This window comes from Bufo gargarizans, chromosome 11 (genome assembly GCF_014858855.1).
Source record: "Bufo gargarizans isolate SCDJY-AF-19 chromosome 11, ASM1485885v1, whole genome shotgun sequence".
Lineage (NCBI taxonomy): Eukaryota > Metazoa > Chordata > Amphibia > Anura > Bufonidae > Bufo > Bufo gargarizans.
The window spans coordinates 75,207,737-75,231,435 of record NC_058090.1 but is presented as its reverse complement, the minus strand read 5'-3'; the positions used below and the strand labels follow the sequence as shown (position 1 = coordinate 75,231,435).

Here is a 23,699-nt window from a genome sequence, read left to right as displayed (position 1 = left end):
TGAGGAGAAGTCACGTGATTATGCAGCGTCTGCGCTGAGGCGAAGTCAGGTGACTGGCTGGGGTTCCCGCCCCCTGGCACACCGCATCACGTGACCCTGCGCTAAAGCCCTGTGACTGCTCCAGTGACAACAGAGGCGGCTGAGGCTGAGCTGAAGACAAGATGTCGGGCAAGGACAGGATCGAGGTGTTCCCCTCCCGGATGTACGTATACATGGCTGCTGTGTGTACGGTGTGCTAGTCTGCCTGCGTCATGGTCACTGCTGGTGAATGAGGCTTAAAGGGGGGCTCCATGTTTCTTACTTATAATCACTTATATGGCGCTGACATCATTATCTGTCTCCACTGGAGCTTGCAATCTAAATTCCCTTGGTCAGATTCGAACGTAGGACCCCAGCGCTGCAAGGCGCCAGTGCTAACCACCGAGCTGCCCGTGTTAAAGGGGTTCTCCGGGCTTTAAATATTGATGACCTATCCTCAGGGTATCGGATCGGTGGAGGCCCGACGCCCAGCACCCTCACCGATATGACGGGAAGGTGCGCGCCGTGTGCTTGTGCCGTCTCTCTGCTGCTACGGTGAGAAGGGAGACAGCACACGGCGCGCACCTTCCCGTCATATAGCTGATTGGTGAGGGTGCGATACCCGATCCTGAATGTAGGGCGTCAATCTTAAAAGCCCGGAGAACCCCTTTAAGGAATGTAGGTATCCTGCCCATCATGTGACAGCCCTTTAAGGGCTCATCCAAGAAAAAAAAGATGGCTATGTTTTTTTCCCCACCACAATTCAAATGTCTACAGTGTGGGTCATCAACCTCGGACGTCCAGCTGTGGTGAAACTACAACTCCCAGCATGCACATGTCCTTGGAACTCCCACTGGGTGTTGTAGTTTCACCCCAGCTGGAGCGCCAGAGGTTGCTGACCCCCCGGTGTACAAGTTGTGTGCGGTATTGCAGCTCAGCCCCATTCTCTTCAGTGGATCCTGAGCTGCAGTACCAGGCACAACCTGCGGACAGGTGTGGCGCTGTTTTTCGAATCCTGGAGAATCCCTTTAATTGTAGACACGAGTTGGGTGCCCTGACCCTGGATCCTCCACCGGCTGTACATAACCCAGCCAATCAGATGTGGGGGCCTTCAAGAAACGAACCCCCACTGGCATTTCTTTTATTTGCTATATAGAATAGTGTGGGCCCCTCTTTAAGGAGTTCTCCGGGATTCTAATATTGGATAAGATATACATTTTTGGTGGGGGTCTGACCCCGGACCCCACTGATCAGCACAGTTGAAGGGCATTGTCCATATGATGATGCCTAAGGGCTTTGGTCCCTGCAGAACCCCTTTAATCCGGCTCTGGTTTCTGCTTCTCGAGTGCAGGTAAGATTACGCCTACAACCCCCTCGATATGGGTACGTTCTGGTTTTATAAGTAAATGGCATGCCACCCACCCTGTATATAGCGCCCTCACGTCATCCAGTTGTGTTATTTTACTGTATACAGTAGTTGTGTCCAGTGTCAACATCCTCCATTGTGGAGTTTGCTAAACTTTGGGGCGAGGTTGTTTCTCCAGACCTCATCCACCTTCAGGCCCCGGACCACCACCCTCTTAGCCAAAGCAGAGGGCTTTATGCTAGTAAGCTTTCTCACAGTGGACATCCAGCAGATTGTGGGGGTTCCTGGGGACCCACAATATATATTAGTAGAGATTTCATATACTACAGGTAGAGTCGGTAAAAGTCTCTTCAAACCTTTCTATTAAAGGGGTAAGCCCATGAAAATCGTGATCACTGGGGGTCCGACAACTCCTTCGTTGTTCCAATTTTGAAGCCCAAAACCTTCGGGGGAAAAAAATTCCTACCTCAGTGCAGCACTATATTTGTCATCTGTTACGTCTCCCACCTTAAAGGGGTCTTCTGACTATATATCTTGCTATGAGCCTTCATGCTCCATCATCTCTGCCCTGAACATAGAGTCTTGAACTGGAGGAAGTCTTTACCACCTCAATCCTGCGTCTTAGGGTCCATTCACACGTCCGTTTTTTCTTTCCTGATCTGTTCCGTCTTTTGCGGAACAGATCTGGACCAGTTCTGTACCCATTCATTTTCAATGGGTCCTGAAAAAAAATCAGACATTGAGCTGTCCGATTATTATTATTTTTTTTCAGGACCCATTGAAAATGAATGGGTACAGAACTGGTCCAGATCTGTTCCGCAAAAGACGGAACAGATCAGGAAAGAAAAAACGGACGTGTGAATGGACCCTTAATGTTATGTCTCGTGATAACGTATTGCTTCGTGCGAATATTCAGTTTGGAGACTCCGCACATTAGGAAATTGTAATATAAGCGATTGCCTGCAAAAGTGTTCTTAAGGGATTTGCTCATTTTACAATTGTTGTCGGGTGGTGCTATGGACCCCTCATAAAGGCTGGCATGATATACATCAGTGGTCTGTTCACCGAATACAGACTACTGGAACCATCTGGGCCTGGAGATTTCCTCCAGCATGTATAGGAAGCAGTCCTAATCATGGCTTTATACTAGGGAATGTGCACCAAACCATGGGGGTCTTGGTACAAATAGACCCCCACCCCATGCCAGGAAGTTAAAAGGGTTGTCCAGTTACCTCCTGAAACCCCCTTTAAGTGGCACTGTGCCCTAATTTTGTCTGCCCCTTTATTTTTGCCGCGTTCACTTTGATTTTGACGTATATTATCCCGTGGACTCGGATTTCGCTCTATCCGTTAAAACAGCGGCCAGCAACCTCCAACGCTCCGGCTGTTGGGAAACTACAACTCCCAGCATGATCCATTCACTTTTATGGGAGCTTTAACAACAGCCAAACAAGTGCGTATGCTGGGAGTCGTATTTTTCCCACAGCTGATCCCAGCATTAAAAGGTTAAAATGTGTCTGTGTCTTTTCCGCAAGGTAATGATTCGGAAATAGTCTGTCTGTCAGCTCAGTACGGTTCTGTACGTTGTTGCAGATTCTGCCGTGGCTGAACGTGGCCTAATAATGTAGTGATCTGATTATGTCCCATCTGTATCTGCATTTAGCAGACATGGCCTCCTTGAAGGTGTGGCTGGAGCGAAGCATTGCTTCAGGGTAAACATAGGATGTGTTTAGAGTAAACGGACGTTCTAGATCCAGCCGGGCGCGGGGCGACGTTCCGGCCAGACCACGACAGTACAAACCGGCGGAAAGCGGATATTCACGTTCTTATGTATCGCAGAGGAAAGCTGCGCACGGGACAGTGTGCCTCTGGGAGGGGGCGACTGAGGGCTGTGCAGGGGGATTAATGGAGCCCAGAAAAATCCCTGCCCCCTTGATCAGGATCTCAAGGTGACTGATATGAGAAGGACGACTCCTTAAAGGGCTTCTGTCATCAGGAACCTGGTGATTGTCGCAAATGATGTCCCAATCTCAGCTGAAGGTCTCTGTCCCTTCTCTCTGTGGCTCCCCCTGCCTTCCGAGCGGAGCCCCCGCAGTGAAATCGCGGGGCTCCGATCTGTTGCCATGGCAGAAGCACTCCGTGGAAATCTCCATACTGAGCTGCGCACGAGGCACAGCTCACCAGGGAGAGTGTAAAAATCCTATTCCCGAAAAAAATCTAAACTAGTAAAATATATTTTTTTAAAAATTCCTGTCCGGTGAGTGCCGTAACGGAAAAAGAATGAAAAACATGCGATTCGCCATTTTTTTATCACTGTTTTTTGTATAACTGTGATCAAAAAGCCATAGGTGCCACAAAAATGGTACCAATAAAAACTACAGTTCGTTACGCCAAAAACAAGCCCTCATACAGCTCTGTAGACCGAAATATAAAAAAAAAAATGGCAATGCATAGAAAAGTTAGATTTTTGCAAAGGGTTTTTATTTTTTTAAAGTAACATAAGTAGTAAAACTAAATAAAAACCTATACAAGTTTGGTATCGCCGCATTCCTATTGAGCCGTCAGGTCATTTTTGGCGCCGTGATGTCAAACCCCCAAAAACCTAGAATTATGTTTTGTTTTTTCAATTTAACAACACACAGAATTTTGTTCTTGTTTTCTAATAAAAGACATGTTAAGGCTACATGCACACGAATGTTGTTTGTTTTACGTGTCCGTTCCGTTTTCTTTGTGGATAGGATGCGGATCCATTCATTTTAACGGATCCGCTGTCCGCATCCGTATGTCCGTTCCGTATCCCCGCAAAAAAAAAAATAGAACATGTCCTATTCTTGTCCGTTTTAGGCATTGTTACAATGGATCCGCAAAAAAAAACGGATGGCATACGTTTTTTGTTTTTTTTTGCGGATCCGTGGGTCGTGTGCATGTAGCCTAAGTTAAATGGTACCATTAAAAAAAAAATACATCTTGTCCCACAAAAAATAAGCCCACATAGGGCTATGTGAACTGAAAAATAAAAACGTTATGGCTACTGGAACGTGAGGACGAAAAAACTAAAATGCTAAACCAAAAATGGGCCCAGGACTTAAGGGGTTAAAGGTCCGACAGAGGGCCGGGGAGGGGGTTGTAGGTAAATCCACACAGGACGGAATGGCTGTGGATTTGCACAGGTAAAATCTGCGACGGATTAGGGTTTGATCGCAGCCTGAAAATCGGAAGTGTATATTTTCTGTGCCGTCAAAGCCGGACCCTTGGTGGTGGTCGGCATGCTCACATCCGGGATCCATGTTTTGCTGATTTATATTGTGCTCTGTAACCATTTCCGTTTTTTTTTCTTCCCCCTAAGGGCTCAGACCATCATGAAAGCTCGTTTGAAAGGCGCCCAAACGGGACGCAACCTGCTGAAGAAAAAGTCTGATGCCTTAACCATGCGCTTCCGACAGATCCTCAAGAAAATTATAGAGGTGAGACCCGCCGTGTATTGGCCATTCCACTTTTGAAAAGTGGGCGAGCTTAGCCCGTCACGCTGATGTAAGCTAAATTTTCCAACAGCGACGTTTAAAAAAAAAAAGCAAAAAACGCTGCAATCCGACTCTGGGGAAAAGGCATCTTAGACACAGACAGAAGTGCTAGTAAATTTGGCGCAAATTACATCAAAGCAGACGCCTGCAGAATTGACTTTCAAAAGTCCCCTCATGATAAATCTTCCCCGTTGAGTCACCGCCTGGTAAAGACTGTCTGAGCGCCAAATTCTTGAGTGGAAAATTTCAGCAGTGATGCATCATACCTATTTCCACTACCATTTTATATCTGGACAAATACGGGCATGTGTGAGACATGGCCGTCATATCCTTCTTAGACCTCATGCACATGGCCGTATTTTCGGTCCACATTTTTGCGGACCCGTTCATTTAAATGGGGCCGCAAAAGATGCAGACTGTACAACTTGTGCTGTCCTCATCCGTACGTCTGTGCCTCTGCCCAGCCCCAAAAAAATTCAACATATCCTATTGGCCGTTCTTGCGTGCAAGTTTTTAAAAAAAATAAAAATTTGGCGGCAAGATCCACAATTTATGGCTTACAAAGGCCTAAGCTGAGAGCGGAGGGCTGTCATTAGCTCCCAGTGCTGGTCAAGATGTATGTGAGCGCCCTCTGGTGGCTACTAACGTGCAGCTTCCTTGTCAGAGAGATTGCATACAACACTGGCGCAGGGTCAGATACCATCAATAATGGGGGACTGTGCCTAGCTGGCAGCACTAGGAGACACTGAGGTTGGAACTGGTGTAGGGGGCAATGCATGACTAATATTCTGGTGTTCTTGAATCCCTGTGTCCTTCATGACCACCTCAGGCCTTGCATTTGTCACAAAAACCCTAAAAGCATCTGTTTCTAGCCAGAATATTCCTTTAACTTCTTAGGGTAGTCTCAGATGAGTGTTCCCTGTGGGAAACGCGCCCCATGGGCATTGCTCACCTGGAGTGGAGGCCGGCACATAAGAAAAACAGACCAGCAGCTGAAAAGCTGTGGCCTCCAACTCCAACCACCATGACCAGACTCTCTCAAATACAGCGTCTTATAGAGAGGGATGTACTTGTTCACCCAATGTATTAGAGCAGGAAAAGTCCTCTTTTGGGACTTAATTTGATCAGAAGAATGAGGTTCCCCAGACACTGCTCAGTACTCCAGAGGAGACAAGATGGAAAGGTGGTCATTTATGTGGACAACTGTAGTTTCTGCAGCACCCACAAACTACAACGGTGATAGCTGTGTGGACACCTTATCTTCTCCTCTCCGGTGTGCTGAACAGGGAACCCCCATTCTCTCACTAGGTGAGTGTTGCAACCCCCTCCGTCACACATTTTATGGCATAGATGAGGACACCCCTTTAAGACTTACTGTGGCCTCCAGGCCAGGAAACCTGTGCTCCTCTGGTGTAATGTTGTCTCTAGGAGGGTAAGTACAGATGATATGATTTCTGTCTTCAGAGGTGACTACGTTTCTCATTGACATTTGTGTTGTAGACCAAGATGCTTATGGGGGAGGTGATGAGGGAAGCTGCCTTCTCGCTCGCTGAAGCCAAATTCACTGCAGGAGATTTCAGGTGAGCAGAACCTGTTCTAGATACACCTTGATCCCTCACGTCCTACTGTCCAAATATTAATGTCCCTGGATGTAGCAGGTACAGAGACGACCAGAATTCCTTATGTCATAGGAGTTTGTAAGTTTGATCTACTGTGTGACTGAAGCTGTCTCGCATGTATGGGGGTGTCCCCGCTCCCTCTGCTGATGGCAAATTTCGGGGGAAAAGGATTGGGGCGTTCAGCTAAAAGCTGTGTTAGGCTCAGTTCACACTATGTGTACGTTGGAGCAATATGTCTAGAGACTTGCCTGACACACATCTTTGACATATGGCAAGGTATAGCCATACAATGGTGTGTGTGTGTGTGTGTGTGTGTATATATGTATATATATCACCCCTAGGTAGTTTAAAATTAAAAAAATAACAGCCTCTGTTGGGTGAATGGTGGTTGTATAGACACTGCGCATTTTCCTAGCACATACGGCGAGCAGAATGTGAATGTAGTGATACCCGGGCACCCTCCCTCTTATAATTCATGTTAGGTTCCATTGATCTCGGCCTAATGTAGTATTTTTCCTCAACAGTACAACGATTATCCAGAATGTGAATAAAGCCCAAGTTAAAGTGAGAGCCAAGAAGGACAACGTGGCAGGTAATGGACAGGGTGTAATGAGGGGTTCAGGTGCACCTCCCTCCCGTGATGTCTTCTCGTCACACCGGAGACGGTATCACAGGAGGCCTGGCTGTACAGAGACTGGCAAGGAAACCAACTCATATATAAAAAAAATATATATATATTTTGCAGGTAACTTTTAGGCTCCTGCCACGCTACATCTTTTCCTTGGCAAGTGGTTTTTCAGGTGGTGTTTACTAGGCTTGCAATTATTTTTTTTTCCAAGCTGGTTTTAACTATAGACAAGTCTGTGGGAAAACATCTGAAAAAAACGCAGACTACAGTCAAAAAGAAAATGCTAGGAATCTTTTTGAAAACACCACTAAACCAGTGCTTATAGAGCATTTTATCAGTTCCTTTTAGCCAGCATGTAACAACTGGCCATAGCTGTCAATAAGGGGTTGTCCAGGATTAGAAGAACATGGCTATGTCCACAGGTTGTGTGGTATTGCCCCTTGCCCCATTCACTTCAGTGGAGCTGACCGCAGTTGATGCTCCACAGCATCCACATGTAGTACTTCACAGTGATGAGTGGAGCTGCAATCTCTGACATAACCAATGTCTAGGTGTGCTGTGTTTTTAGAAGAAAGCAGCCATGGTCTTCTAATCATGGACCAGCCCTTGAAATTTGCACTTATACTAATGAAGGTAGCTCAGCTGCTTCGAGTGTGTAGACCACACCTTGAAAAATACATCTACAATGTCCTTCATCTGTCTGCTGTTCATATTGACAGGTGGTTTCTGGGTTACTTTAGTCTTCTACATTGGTATAAGGTCATATATGGTGACCACTATGGCGGTGGCTACAGCACTGCTGTGGATTGAATGGTATAGAAATGTAGAGGGGAAGTTCTTGTCAGACATTCATGGACGCAAGATATGAAGGACGTGCCATACACTGACTGTTCTTCCTTCTCCCAGGTGTGACCTTACCTGTGTTTGAGCATTACCAAGAAGGAGGAGATAGTGAGTATGAGTGATTCTCTCCTATACCCTCCCAAGTCTCTCCTTGTACACATGCATCCTCTCTCCAACCTCCACTGTATTCGTACCCTCAGGTTATGAATTAACGGGTCTTGCGAGAGGTGGAGAACAGCTCGCTAAACTGAAGAGGAACTATGCAAAGGCTGTGGAGCTGCTGGTAGAACTGGCCTCCTTGCAGGTATAGCCTGATCTGTGTCCTTAGTCTTTATGTACATATATCTACATTCAGGGGTATACGGGACATTTACCAAACTGGAATTTCTGATATCGCTTCCATCGTAAAGTGGTGGAACACTTTAGGTTATACCATTGCTGTATGTCTTGGAGTTTGAATCTCCCTGAGAAATAAGGGACCGCAGTGCCACCCAATAACTGATGTGCAGCAGTACTCATTTAGGTTAATGGGGCAATTGGATGGCTGGGGCGCCACTGGGCATGGATAACTTGGAAGAGGATGCAGCCCCATCCTTCTCGATGACACCCACACTGATCATAAAGTGATGGCATAACCTAGGCCTTACTTTATAAGATAGGAATAGCCCTTTAACTTTGCAGATGTATTAAATATAACGTAACTTGTTCCCATTCAATACACTAGAAACCACAGCAACGCAATAATATTACAGCCATTTGACGTGATGTATAGTCCTTGTCAGGTACATTTTAAGTCTATATTCTATAAATAGTGGTTTATTAGCTATAATCACTGCCATGCTAAACCTTCATTTCAATATAAGCCATACTAGGAGGAGACTTGAATTACTGCAGCCCTTTACTTCCTCCCTGCCAGTGTCAGCTGCACAAGCAGATATAGAGAGAGGTTAAGAAATGCAAGTTATTTCAGCCATAACAGGAAATTACAAGCCGTCCCTTGCATGCCTGGATAGAAAAGTAGCTAGTTAATAAAAACTTGTGTTTACAGCAGGCTCTGTGCGAGCCGTGTAGACAGTGCTTTGAGAGTAAAAAATTGACAAGGAGCATAGGGTTGTAGAAAAACGAAGAAAAAAAAAATTACTTTTTAAAATGTCCCGCGGCTCTGATCCTTGCTGGGCCTGCAGTTGTTCACATGTGCATGAACGTCATGTGACCGCTGAGGCCATTGATTGGCTGCAGCGGTCACATGAAGTATAAACTGCATTTGACCACTGCAGTCCCAGTGAGGATCGGATGGACATTTTAAAAGGTACGTTTTTATTTTTTATTTTATACAGTCCCCGGTCTTCGCCGTTTAAAAAAAAAAAACTTTGGAAAACCCCTTTTAAGTACATTATCAGCAGCTTCACCCATCTGTCTGCTAGTCTGGAACAGGACATGTACACAGCTTCTGAATGCAAACCTGAGTGTTCTCATTCACTGACAGCAAACTAAGAGCTTGATAACGGCAAGAAATTAAAACTGTAGAAAGTTGTAGAACTTTTAATTTATTCAGCAAATAATTTTTTTATATACTCGGAAACCGGTCACCTGCCAAAACTGTTACATCACTGAACCTCCCTTATTCGGCACAGCTCCACGGAGTCTTCCTCCCATGGTTCCTGAAATGTGGTTTTGCATAGCCAAGGGGGTGGTCACCATTGCTCAAGGGGGAGTCCAATCAGCATGAACTGTCTGAACACTAAATTCACTCTCCCTTGGCTATACACGGCCACTTTTACTTATTGGGCACAGAAACTAATGGTCCCAGGTATTTTGGGAATGGGACGGGGGAACGGCACAGAAGAATAAATTCCACCACAATATTCACTGGAGCCAAGTGAGGGAGGCACGAGGATTTAAAATTTCCAGCGTGTGACAGGTCCTCTTCAAGGCAACTAACCAACTCTTTTCTCTTGTACATTACTGCAGACTTCATTTGTCACTTTAGATGAAGCCATTAAAATCACGAACCGACGTGTTAACGCCATAGAACATGGTAAGGAAATCAAAATTTTATTTTTTTTTCCTACCCCCTTTTTGCTTTTGTCTATATTGTATTACTCATTATTGAATATCTAGGAGGTTGCTGTAGAGCAGGGACACCCAGCTGGCATCGTACTGAGGCTGCCAGTTATCCAGACCTCTGCATATCCTGATTTCTACTGTATTTGTATCCTCAGGATGCAGATACAGTTGAGTCCAATGGTGAAGCAGGAAGCGGTTAGCTTCACCGATTCTCTGCCATTGGTGGTTAAGGCTGAGTTCACACGGGCGAGATTTCCGCGCGGGTGCAATGCAGTAGGTGAACGCATTGCACCTGCACTGAATCCTGACCCATTCATTTCAATGGGGCTGTGCACATGAGCATTTTTTTTCACGCATCACTTCTGCAATGCTTTAAAATCGCAGCATGTTCTATATTCTGCGTTTTTAACGCAGCCCTGGCTCCATAGAAGTGAATGGGGCTGCGTTAATAACGCATTGCATCTGCAAGCAAGTGCGGATGCAATGCGTTTTTCACTGATGGTTGCTAGGAGATGTTGTTTGTAAACCTTCAGTTTTTTATCACGCGCGTGAAAAACGCATCAAAACGCATTGCATCCGCGCGGAAAAAACTGAACAACTAAACGCAATTGCAGCCAAAACTGACTGAACTTGCTTGCAAAATGGTGCGAGTTTAACTGAACGCACCCTGAACGCATCCGGACCTAATCTGTCACGCTCGTGTGAACTCAGCCTAAAGGGTTTATCCAAAGTATAAAACATGACCCCCAACGCCCGGGCCCTCTCATATACATTATACTTATCCCGCTCCCTGGCACTCTCATCGCTTCTGAACCGTGTGACGGAGGGGGGGGGGGAGAGAGCAGCCAGTAGCAGAAGGGGATGAGCCTCCCTAGCGTCACCCGCGATGCTAGGGAGGCTCGTCCCTGTTGTGGCCTGCTATTGGCTCCTCCCCCTGTCGCTAGATGCTTTGATCCACACAACGGGGAGATGCAGCGGCACCCGTGTGGGGATCGGGAGCGAGGTATGTATAATCTATATGGGGGGGGGGGGCATGTTTTATACTTTGGATAACCCCTTTAAACGCAGGAAGTCACAGACCTGCTCCACTCTGTTCATCAGAGGGAATGTGGGCTAGGTGAATATTCAAATAAATTGGATGCAGTAAGAAGTATCGCCCTGTGGTGGCTATTTTAGGGGACATCCTATTGGGAGGGAGGTGGCACTTAGAGGCATTATACTGTGTCGAGGGCACTAAGTATTGTTATTGTGAGGTGGCGCTAAGGGACTATAGGTGGTGTAAAGGGGATTAGGTGTGGCTTATTGTAAGAAAAATAAAATTGCTTCAGAGTGCCACCCGCCTTGCATTTTCTCCACTCATACCCTTGCCCAGCAGCAGACTCGGGTATGTAGACCTTTTAGTAGTATAGGATCTTTCTCCATACACCATACCATGTGGGTGGATTATAAATGACCCCATTACTTGCATCGTCAGTGAATTTTGTTCTTGAGCTCAAAATATATGGACATGCCCTAGGAGAACATTCATACAGTCAAAATCTTTGTTGACCAGGAAGCGAAGTCAATGACATTCTTTCTTTGTCTCCTCTCCCCAGTCATTATACCTAGGATTGAGCGTACCTTGTCCTATATCATTACTGAGCTCGATGAGCGTGAAAGAGAAGAGTTCTACAGGTAACCATGACTTCTTCTGCACATTATTGCTATCGATCTCACATGAAGACCCCTCTTAGGTCACAAGATGATGAATTTCGGACGACCATGTTAGGCTACTTTTTTTACACTCGCGTTTTGGGCGGATCTGTTAGAATAATATAACCGCATGCATCCGTCATGAACTGATCCAATTGTATTATCTGTATCATAGTCAAGACGGATCCGTCATGAACTCCATTGAAAGTCAATGGGAGACGGATCAGTTTTCTACTGTGCCAGTATCCGTCGCCATTGACTTACATTGTGTGCCAGGATGGATCTGTCTTACTCCGCACCACATGGCAGACAGCAATACACTTCAAGCAGTGTTTTGGTGACTGATCGGAGGCAAACTGATGCATTCTGAGCGTATCCTTTTCCATTCAGAATGCATTAGGGCAAAACTGATCCGTTTTGGACCGCGTGTGAGAGCCTGAACGGATCTCGCAAACGGAAAGCCAAAACGCCAGTGTTAGAGTGGTTGACAGCTAAACGAATCTGCCAAGATGGAAAATATTGTCTGAAACTACACGTGTAGTCGCTCTCGTCGGATCCCACCGTGAACTGAAAGGCTACATTGCACCCTAGTTCTGCTTCTGTTTTCGCCTCTTAAAGGGTCTTTCTGTAATGAGAATAGCCCCTCATATGGCAGTGTCTGTACCTGGGGATTCAGCTCTCTGCCACTCAAGTGAATGAGACAAAGCTACAATACCGGGCACAGCTAAGCAATGAAGGGGATGCATCATGGTCCGTTCAGCTAGCTAATCCATCTCCTATTGATGGGCAATCAATTGCAACATCCCAGAAATCCAATTTAAAGACGCCTACAAAAAGTTACCTTGAGTGCGCTGGATAGGAATGCATGTTGAGTGCATGTTAAATGGGGCTTAACACCTTAAAGGGGTTGTCCGGGTTCAGAGCTAAACCCGGACATCCGTCCCTTTTCACCCCGGCAGCCCCCCTGACATGATCATCGGAGCAGTTAATGTTCCGATGCTCTCCTTTGCCCTGCACTAAATCGCGCAGGGCAAAGGCATTTTTAGGAGTTCCGGTGACGCACCGGGCTCTCCATGGGGCTGACAGGAACCCCGGTGATGTCACCGGCACTGAAGGGCGGGATTTAGCTCTGCCCTAGCCAGTAAAATGGCTAGGGCAGAGCTAAAGCCCGTCCCTCAGAGCCGGTGACGTCACCGAACACACTGCTGGGCGGAAGTTACCGCCCGTCAGTGTGTTATTGAAAACACAAGAGCCTGTGCCCTGCGCGATGTAGCACAGGGCACTGGAGCGCATCGGAGCATGAGATGCTCCGATGCTAGGCTCAGGGGGGCTGCCGGGGTGAAAATAAGGGTATGTCTGGGTTCAGCTCTGAACCCGGACAACCCCTTTAAGGACCAGGCCATTTTTTGCAAATCTGACTAGTGTCATTAAGTGCTGATAACTTTAAAACACTTTGACTTATCCAGGCCGTTCTGAGATAGTTTTTTTCATCACATATTGTACTTTATGACACTGGTAAAATGGCGTAAAAAAAATTAGCAAAATTCCAAGTTTTAATTTCTCTACTTCTATAATACATAGTAATACCTACAAAATAGTTATTGCTTTACATTCCCCATATGTCTACTTCATGTTTGGATCATTTTGGGAATGATATTTTATTTTTTGGGGGATGTTACAAGGCTTAGAAGTTTAGAAGCAAATCTTGAAATTTTTCAAAAACAGACTTTTCAAGGACCAGTTCAGGTTTGAAGTCACTTTGTGAGGCTTACATAATAGAAACCACCAATAAATGACCCCATTCTAGAAACTACACCCCTCAAGGTATTCAAAACTGATTTTACAAACGTAATTAACCCTTTAGGTGTTCCACAAGAATTAATGGAAAATAGAGATACATTTTCAAAATTTCACTTTTTTGGCAGATTTTCCATTTTAATATTTTTTTTCCAGTTACAAAGCAAGGGTTAACAGCCAAACAAAACTCAATGTTTATGGCCCTGATTCTGTAGTTTACAGAAACACCCCATATGTGGTCGTAAACCGCTGTACGGGCACACGGCAGGGCGCAGAAGGAAGGGAATGCCATACGGTTTTTGGAAGGCAGATTTTGCTGGACTGTTTTTTTGACACCATGTCCCATTTGAAGCCCCCCTGATGCACCCCTAGAGTAGAAACTCCAAGAATGTGACCCCATTTTAGAAACTACGGGATAAGGTGGAAGTTTTGTTGGTACTAGTTTAGGGTACATATGATTTTTGGTTGCTCTATATTACACCTTTTTGTGAGGCAAGGTAACAAGAAATAGCTGTGTTGGCACAGTTTTTTTTTTTTTGTTATTTACAACATTCATCTGACAGGTTAGATCATGTGGTATTTTTATAGAGCAACTTATTACGGACGCGGCGATACCTAATATGTATACTTTATTTATGTAAGTTTTACATTAAAAAAAATCATGTTTTAGTGTCTCCATATTCTGAGAGCCATAGTTTTTTTCAGTTTTGGGGCAATTATCTTAGGTAAGGTCTCATTTTTTGCGGGATGAGATGACGGCTAGATTGGTACTATTTTGGTGGGCGTACACCTTTTTGATCGCTTGCTGTTGTTCTTTTTTGTGATGTAAGACGACAAAAATAAATTGTTCATTCAGCAGTTTTTATTTTTTACGGTGTTTATCTGAGGGGTTAGGTAATGTAATATGTTTATAGAGCCGGTCGATACGGACGCGGCAATACCTAATATGGGGGGCTGGATCTCACAGGCTCGTCACCGGAAGGCAGCGTGATGTCTTCCTTAGACATTGTGCTGCCTTCCATGCCATCGGGTCCCCCCTACAGCCCAACGGGGACCCGATGGCACCGCCGCCCGCAACATGAAAAGCCGCAGGTCTGAATTGACACGTTGGTACAGGTGTACCAACAAAACTTCCACCCTATCCCGCAGTTTCTAAAATGGGGTCACATTCTTGGAGTTTCTACTCTAGGGGTGCATCAGGGGGGCTTCAAATGGGACATGGTGTCAAAAAAACAGTCCAGCAAAATCTGCCTTCCAAAAACCGTATGGCATTCCTTTCCTTGTGTGCCCGTACAGCGGTTTACGACCACATATGGAGTGTTTCTGTAAACTACAGAATCAGAGCCATAAATATTGTTTTCTTTGGCTGTTAACCCTTGCTTTGTAACTGGGAAAAAAAAATATTAAAATGGAAAATCTGCTAAAAAAAAAAGTGGAATTTTGAAATTGTATCTATTTTTCATTCATTCTTCTGGAACACCTAAAGGGTTAACCAAGTTTGTAAAACCAGTTTTGAATACCTTGAGGGGTGTAGTTTCTATAATGGGGTAATTTTTGGGTGGTTTCTATTATGTAAGCCTCACAATGTGACTTCAGACCTGACAAGTTGGTTTTAGAAAATTTCTGAGCCTTGTAACATCCCCCAAAAATAAAATGTCATTCCCAAAATGATCCAAACATGAAGTAGACATATGGGGAATGTAAAGTAATAACTAATTGTGTAGGTATTACTATGTATTATAGAAGTAGAGAAATTGAAACTTGGACATTTTCAAAGTTTTGGGCAAATTTGGTATTTTTTTTTGTAAATTAAAGTGAATTTTTTTGACTATTTTACCAGTGTCATCAAGTACAATATGTGACGAAAAAACTGCCTCAGAATGGCCTGGATAAGTCAAAGCGTTTTAAAGTTACCACTTAAAGTGACACTGGTCAGATTTGCAAAATAGGTGAAATACGTCCTAAAGGGGTTGTCAACTTTTTTTTTATACTGATTACCTATCCTCAGAATAGGTCATCAATATCAAATCGACAGGGGGCTGACTCCCAGCAATCAGCTGTTTGAAGAGAAGGCAGCACTCGTACGAGTCGTGCTCGCCATTGCGACTGCAGTGCTGAGCAGGTGTAATTAGATCTTAGGCTACTTTCACACTGGCGTTCGGTGCGGATCCGTCTTGTATCTGCACAGACAGAGCCACACTGATAATGCAAACACTTGTTCTTAAAGCGATTCTGTCACCAAGTTAACTTAAAATCTATACAGAAAAAAACTTGGGCTGTGTGATTTTATTTTCTTTAAAAAAGGATTTTAGAGATATGTAAATTATTCTTGTAGGTGCCCAAGGGGCTGTACGAACCTTCCTGGTGCCCAGCCATGCCCCCCTGTGAAGGAGCCCAGCACCGCCCATGTCCTCCGAATCTCCTCCTTTCATCAACGATAGATTGCCGCGAGCTCGAGCATGCACAGTTCCTTCCCTGAGGCTGATGCCAGCACAGGGAAGGAACACTATACCGACACTGCGCATGCGCAAGCTCACGGCAATCTATCGTTGATGAAAGGAGGAGATTCGGAGGACATAGGCGGTGCTGGGCTCCTTCACAGGGGGGCACGGCTGGGCACCAGGAAGGTTCGTACAGCCCCTTGGGCACCTACAAGAATAATTTACATATCTCTAAAATCCTTTTTTAAAGAAAATAAAATCACACAGCCCTATAGGACAGATATATCGCGAATATGCTAGCGGCGATTTAGCCGCGTATGTCCGCATCTCTATAGCCGTTCACTTCAACGGGACTGCTCCTTCTTATTAACTTGAACAGGAAGTAGCCGTCCCATAGAAGTGAATGGGATGGCTGAGATGGTAAACGGTAGGAGCGCTGCAGTCTCTTTAGACAGCTGGTCGGCGAGGGAGCTGGGAGTCAGACCCCCACTGATCTAATGAAGAAAAAGCAGGCAACCCCTTTAAGAGGAAACGCCAGGAACGTCAAGTCTGGGAGCAAGTAACGGAACTGCCCGACATAGGAAGGCACACTGCGAGACGAGAATTGTATGTTCGTTAGGCAAATTAATGTTCACATTAAATAATTAGGGATTTTCTATCTTGTTGTAGATTGAAAAAGATTCAAGAGAAGAAGAAAATTATCAAAGAAAAGGCAGAGAAGGAGCGTCTGAAGTGGGAGGACTCCTCCAGGGGCTCTGAGCCGGCCAACCTCCTGGCTGAAGATCGAGATGAAGACCTGCTGTTCGACTAGTGCGCTTGGAACAGAACACACTGTATAATATGAATGACCTCAATCCCAGGGGTTGTAACTGTAAGAACATGCTTGGTGCCACCTTCATCCATGGGCACTGGGAGCAGCCATGCCCTTCAGTACAATGTTAGTTAACCCAAGACACCATTCTCTCAGCCGTCCCTAAAACGTGGTGAAGCCTGCATGACCGTTAAGTTATTGTGCGTGATTGTCCCTGCGATGACAGTAAAAGAGCAGTCGTGTCCAGTAACCTGGTCTTATTGTATTCATTGCCTGGCAGATTCACTATACGGTCTCCATGATGGGACAAGGGACACAACCATGCAGTCTCCAGCAACCAGGGATTGGGTTATGCTCTGCATGTAATGTTTTCCAAGTATTTCTTTAACAGTAGGGCTGGAGGAAGGCTACGTGCACCCCTGTGCCCACCTAACGCAGGCGTATGGCATGTTGTAAAATAAATCTAACACTAACAAACCAGAGAGGAAGGATAGGAAGTTTTCAGCCTCAGCCCAGTGTCCAGAGCTGACTTCAGGTCTACTGGCCTGTACTCCGGCATCCTGAATTCTTAGGATGCTTCGAGTTCGGATCAGTCCGCCTACACACTTGTTCATAAAGTAAAATTTCTACTACAGAGATCTTGAAAATGGTAAAAAAATAAATAAAACACAATGGTGGTCATTTATCAAACTAGCCAAAGATATCCCCTGCGCTGACTGAGTGCGCAGGACTGATCACAAATTAGATGCATCCTCCTCCGGCAGTCCGTGCGTCTAGATTGAAATCTATTTAGGGTCTTGCGACTTCTTCAGACATAAAAAAAAATATGACATCAGCAATCCTGGTAAATGACCCCCAATGTAGATCCGAACTCTTGGTATACAATTATAAATATGTCTGAACTACATATATTGATGACCTGTCCTCAGAATAGGGATGAGCGAATCTACTCCGGAGCTTGTACAGTATTAGAATGTATTGGCTCCGATGAGCCGAAGTTATTCCTTTGCGAAGTCTTGTGAGACTTCGGGTAATAACTTCATAAATTAATTTGTACTGTAAAAAAACATTTCCTGAACCCAGGTTCGGTTCCAAGTGGTAAATGTTTTTTTACAGTACAAATTAATTTATGAAGTTATTACCCAAAGTCGCAACACTTCACCAAGCAATAACTCCGGCTCGTCGGAGCCAATACATTCTAATACTGTACGGAGCTCCGAAGTCGATTCGCTCATCCCTATTCTGAGGACAGGTCAATAATATCTGTAGTTCAGACATATTTATAATTGTATACCAAGAGTTCGGATCTACATTGGGGGTCATTTACCAGGATTGCTGATGTCATATATTTTTTTGTCTGAAGAAGTCGCAAGACCCTAAATAGATTTAACCTGTTTCATCCGAAGTCGATTCACTCTTCCCTAGTCATGAATTAACAGATCAGCGGTGGTCCGACTTCCCTTTAATCCCATCACTGGGGTTCCTCTGAGTATACCCATACCTTGAGTGGGTAAGCAGCACAGTATCTTCTGTGGAGCATAGTTCGGTATAACTAGTCCCACGAGGAAGTCCTTATTAACACAATCCTACAATTAGAAAAGTCATGAGAATGCCTGGATGCAATAGTGAAACAGGACTCTTGGTCCTTAGGGGGGCAAAAATGGATAAGGCGACTTTGCCAGGAATCCATCTTACATTTCTGGTTACGCCACTGGGTTCCACGCAATCAGCGTTGCTCATTTCCGTTGAAATCAAGATTCAAAATTAGCTCACCTTTTATCAGAACTCTGCCTTGTGCTGTTCCTCTCTTACACCTCCTGGAAATGTATGAATACATCGGGCAGTATCAGGAGGCTAAGTGCTGTGCTCCACGTGAAAGAAGAACTCAGACGTACAACCGTGATTTTATTCTGAATCTTACATTTATACAAAGCTGTGACATCTCATCCATACACAGTGCAGATACATGAGGGTTAGAAAATGGAGGATAAAATCGTTAAGGCATCACATTCTCCATCTTGTACCGGTTTACTTTCGAACGTATGACAAGGAACCAATGGGTCGTCCAGTCATTAAATATTACATCACGTATAAAGGGAACAGTTCCTCAATGGGAATCTCTTATAAAACGCTTCCACACCATTGTTATGGCGCCCCCTAGTGTTCTTTTAATACCCTCTTAGAACAGCCTGCTTTTAGGGGCTTTTCTTATTGCTGCCCTATCCTCAGGATAGGTCATCAATACCAGACTCCCAGCACCCCACTGATCAGCTGTTTTGAGGCCGCTACAGCCTCCTCCAAGGCCAGTGACGTCACATTCATCAGTCACATGGTCTAGGCGCAGCTCACTCGTATTCAAGTGAATGGGCCTAGGCTGCAACATCAAGCACAGCGTATGTACAACGTATGGCATTGTATACGGTAAGCTGTGAGGAGGCCGCAGCACTCGCCAAAGCCTCTTCAAACTACTGATCCTCAGGATACGTCATCATTATCAGATCGGCGGGACCCCCGCGATTAGTGCGGGCAGTCTCACTTCTCACCACTGCTGTCTATGACTAAGACAGGACCCCCACCAATCTGATAGTGATGACCTACCCTAAAGATAGGCCATCAATAGTAAAAAGCCCGGACAACCCCTTTAAGAGGCACACGCCTCAATCTGAAATCCATGCCAGCTAGGAGCTAAGCCAGAGCTTGCACAAAATTTCCAACGATTTGTGCACCTATATCCTGGCACCGAGGGGTACATAAATCTTCCCTATTTTTTTTTTTACCATTTTCACAGCGGGTTTTTAAAGTAAAATCTATACAGAAAAAAAAATAAGTCTTTAGCACACGAAATACACTACAGACAAAACTTGATTTTATCCTGGCATTTTTGGCATGCTGTAAGTTTTTAATATTTTTTTTTTGCCCCCATAGGTTCCTCTATACGAGTTGAGATAAACGCAATAATTAAAAAAAAAATAAGTTTAAGACTAAAAAATTTTTTTAAAAACTGTTTTTCACCTTTAAAGAACAAGAGGAACTGAGAAGTTGGACTGAGCTACCAGACACCAGGGGGCGCCACAAGATGTAAAAGTAATACACGGGAGCTTTTTTTCAAATATAATATGTAATTTAGGAGTGCGCCTTTTTAACAAATATTCCCGGATAAACCGGACAATCGTGCTCAGCATAAAAAGAAACACTCATTTTCTACATAAAAAAAAAAAAAAAGATGAATGTTCTCTAAGGAACTGGTTTTCATAAACCCCCCCCACTGTCTTCAGAGTCAATCGGTTGATAAATGACCCCCACAACTAGTATTCAGTGTAAGTACAAATTCTCAGTATCCAGTGTCTCCCTGCCCCAGAAAGCAGAAACAAGTAGGTTTGCAAAGAATTACGACCCAGGAATTGTCCTAGGCATGGGAAGGTAATAGAGAGACTACGGGGGTCATTCACTAAATGATATGCGCCAGTTTTCTGGCATATAACTGTTGAGCAAAGGTTATTTGCGCTGCATTCTGTGACTTTCCTCACTCATGCCAGGTCTAAAAAAAGGGGTTGTAGCGTGGGCTTAAAAAATGGTCTAAATTTAAGCCAGCAAGGAAGCTGTATTACATATAGACTGGCGTTGGAATGCGCCAAAGTTATATAGAGGCGCCAGGCAGATCCACCACTAGTGTCTAAACTGCTGGTCTTAAAGGGGTATTCCCATCACATACAATGGGGGCATATCGCTAGGATATGCCCCCATTGTCTGATAGGTGCGGGTCCCACATCTGGGACCCGCACCTACAACCAGAACGGATCGGGGAGAGCTGTGGCTGGAGGACCCCAGGGTCTGTCCACCACCAAGCGCTGCTCCCATACAAGTGAATGGGAGCGCACCGCGCACGAGCGGCCCCTGCTCCCATTTCATTTCTATGGGGCAGACGGAAATAGCCAACCCAGCGCTCGGCTACCCCATTGAAATGAATAGAGGGCGCAGTGCACCCTCCATTCAATTTTTCCACCACTCATTTGCTATACGTTAATATGTCCACAATGCATATATACGGTTCCGCTCCAGTAAAAGGTTTTGTCCCACGAAACATAGTCAACATTTTTCAAACCAGCACCCGCAGCTGAACACTTTTGTAATTGCAAGTAGTTAAAATTCAAGTATAGCCAGCGAGTTATTCAATAAAATCTGTCTTGATAGCGCCACCTGCTGTTTGCTTCTTTTTTTATTTCTCCATCCACCTCACTGAGGAGGTCGCACATGCTCAGTATAAATTTTCAACTGCAACCAGCCATATCTCCTGCTAGAAGCTGTGACCGTTAAAGGAGAGAGCTGCAGAAGAAAGGATACCCCCCTCCCTGAGAAAGGGCACGTCCACTGAGCTGCCAGCTTGATATAAATCTAGCAGAGCAATGAATGGGGAGATCTCTGGATCCATGTGAGGTACAGGGCTGGTTCTAGCTCTGTTAGAAAGAGGTTGTCATGTCCTATATGATGTCTGGTTTTTATTAAAGAGGACCTTTCACTAGTTTAAAAACTAACTATATCTGTGGGCAGAGCGGCGCCCAGGGGTCCCCCTGCACTTACTAGTATGTCTGGGCGCCACTCCGTTCGCCTGGTATAGGCACCGGTGTCTGCAGCTCCCTCTGTTGTACTGGGCAGAGTTTTTGTATTAGGGTTGTCCCTTGCTGCAGCGCTGGCCAATCGCAGCGCACAGCTCATAGCCTGGGACTCCCAGGCTATGAGCTGTGCACTGCGATTGGCCAGCGCTGCAGCAAGGGACAACCCTAATACAAAAACTCCGCCCAGTACAATAGAAGGAGCTGCAGACACCGGTGCTTATACCAGGCGAACGGAGCGGCGCCCAGACATACTAGTAAGTGCAGGGGGACCCCTGGGCGCCGCTCTGCCCACAGATATAGTTAGTTTTTAAACTAGTGAAAGGTCCTCTTTAAATACCCCTTTAAATGATCACCACTGAATGCCATTTTAGAATGCACATATTTAACTGGTCTAAGCAGAGTAATTCTAGTGTTCTTTGTTGTGATCCTGATTTACAGTACGTATTATGCTCCAGAGCTGCATTCACAATTCAGCTGGTTAATTAGAAGCAATTTATGAGCTTGCGCCAAGCTCCCAAGATGCATGTTAAATCATTGTACAGTGCCTGGGGTATAGACTGCAAATGACCAGACATTGCTCTGTACAAAAACTGCTCCAGCAAGAATCCTGGGAGATTTCAGCTCTGCAGAATAGTGAATGCAACCTTGGAGTGTAATACAGTCTGTAACGTTATGTATTCAAGTAATCAAGCAGTCCAAGCCACCCCCTCCCCTAAATAATAAGATAAGTGATGACCTCCATATACACGTGCACACATATCCTTCATTATAATCTGCGCCTACCTAAGTCTATCAATGTATCCTACAGTAGCACAAACATATACAGTAGAGTCCACATCTTCTCCACAGTCCTCACCTTATAACTAGCTATTATATATATCTGTACAGTTAAAGGTGACTTCCAGGACTTAGATATCAGACCGGTAGGGGAGAGACTCACTGCATGCCCCCCAATGTGCTGGTCCGGCAACTATACAGTGGACAGAGCCAGAGGCATAAGGCGCCATCCACTGTGTAGTGGCCATACAGAGGTACTGCAGCGCAGCTCCCAGTGGATGGAGCTTTCTGGCATCTGCCGAAAACAGCAGATAGGTGGGGGTGCAGGGTGTCAGCCCCCCCACCGATCTGATATTAACTACCTAAATCCATTTACGTAACGACCAATTAGTTTAATACTGAACAATTTATAATACATACAGTCCGTCGGCGTCCATCCATTCATCATATCCCGAGTCTGAAGCGTAGATACACATTAGTAAATGTATTGACGAAAGAAAGGTCCCTCCCCCACATATAAACAGCGCCACTTTTGTCCATGGGCATGTCTGGTACTGCAGCTCTTCATACCTGTTTAAATGCACAGGTCTGAAGCAAGAATCCAGAAGAAAGCAGACCTTTTATGTCATATGACCCCTTTAATCCTCATCACCTACATGATAACAGCAATGTATTGTCCCCTTTAAGACTGGCTGATGCCGAGCGTTACACTCGTCAATCTGATTGGTGACCAGAAGTATGTCCCAATGATCATTTTTCCAAAAAATCTCAGATTTCTCTGGTTCTGGGAGCCTAATAGTCCATGAACTGGACACCATATTCAGTAAATGCCTTAAAGGGGTTGTCCTATCTCGCCGTTTCCATAGGCTCACGGAAACCGCTGAGAGGCCCAGTGATCCACCGTTTCCGTAACTCCTATTGTCGTGGATGGCAGCTATGCAAATAGAGTATCGGCACAAGCTACGCTGCTTCCGTCCTTTAAAAGGGGAGCCACGGAAACAGCGGAGCGTCGGTCAGCCTGGCTGTGTCCTTAAGCCCACCCAATTGGGATGAGACATCCCCTTTAACATCTACCATTCATAATTAACACGGCAGTCCCATCTTATGACGTGATGTCACTTTATGATCATGATCAGCACTGCAGCCCCATAACAGTTTTTCCCCGCACAGCAGGGCTCCTTTCAAGCGAATGGGGTGGGCCATTGTCCTGCTAAATCCTAAGGTACCCTTCCCAGGAGGTCGGACCCCCAGGTGACTAAAGTGATGGGAAACCCCTTTAAAACACATCTCTACAACTCCCCCTCCCCGATGATCAGTTCTCCAAAGAGAATCTTATCATCTAAGCAAAGCTGGAGTGTAAAGCATGGAACATGGCTTGGTGTGAACTGCTCAGACTACCTTAGGCTCCTATCAGAGAATGTCTAAGCTGGAGTCATGCCCTCAAAGCTGCCAAGGCTAAAGAGGAGAACTCGTTATTAAAAAGTCAAGCTCAGGATTTACGCTCGG

General features: G+C 45.2%; 1 protein-coding gene across 1 annotated transcript; it reads left to right on the top strand.

Moving 5' to 3' along the window:
- Positions 1-55: 55 nt before the first annotated feature.
- LOC122921738 (V-type proton ATPase subunit D) lies at positions 56-17,053 on the top strand. Its single transcript, XM_044271944.1, has 9 exons — positions 56-202; positions 4,731-4,848; positions 6,406-6,485; positions 7,049-7,116; positions 8,059-8,103; positions 8,196-8,299; positions 9,967-10,033; positions 11,658-11,736; positions 16,662-17,053. Exons 1-9 carry the CDS (start codon positions 162-164, stop codon positions 16,801-16,803), a joined length of 744 nt encoding a protein of 247 aa, XP_044127879.1. The 5' UTR covers positions 56-161; the 3' UTR covers positions 16,804-17,053.
- Positions 17,054-23,699: the final 6,646 nt, after the last annotated feature.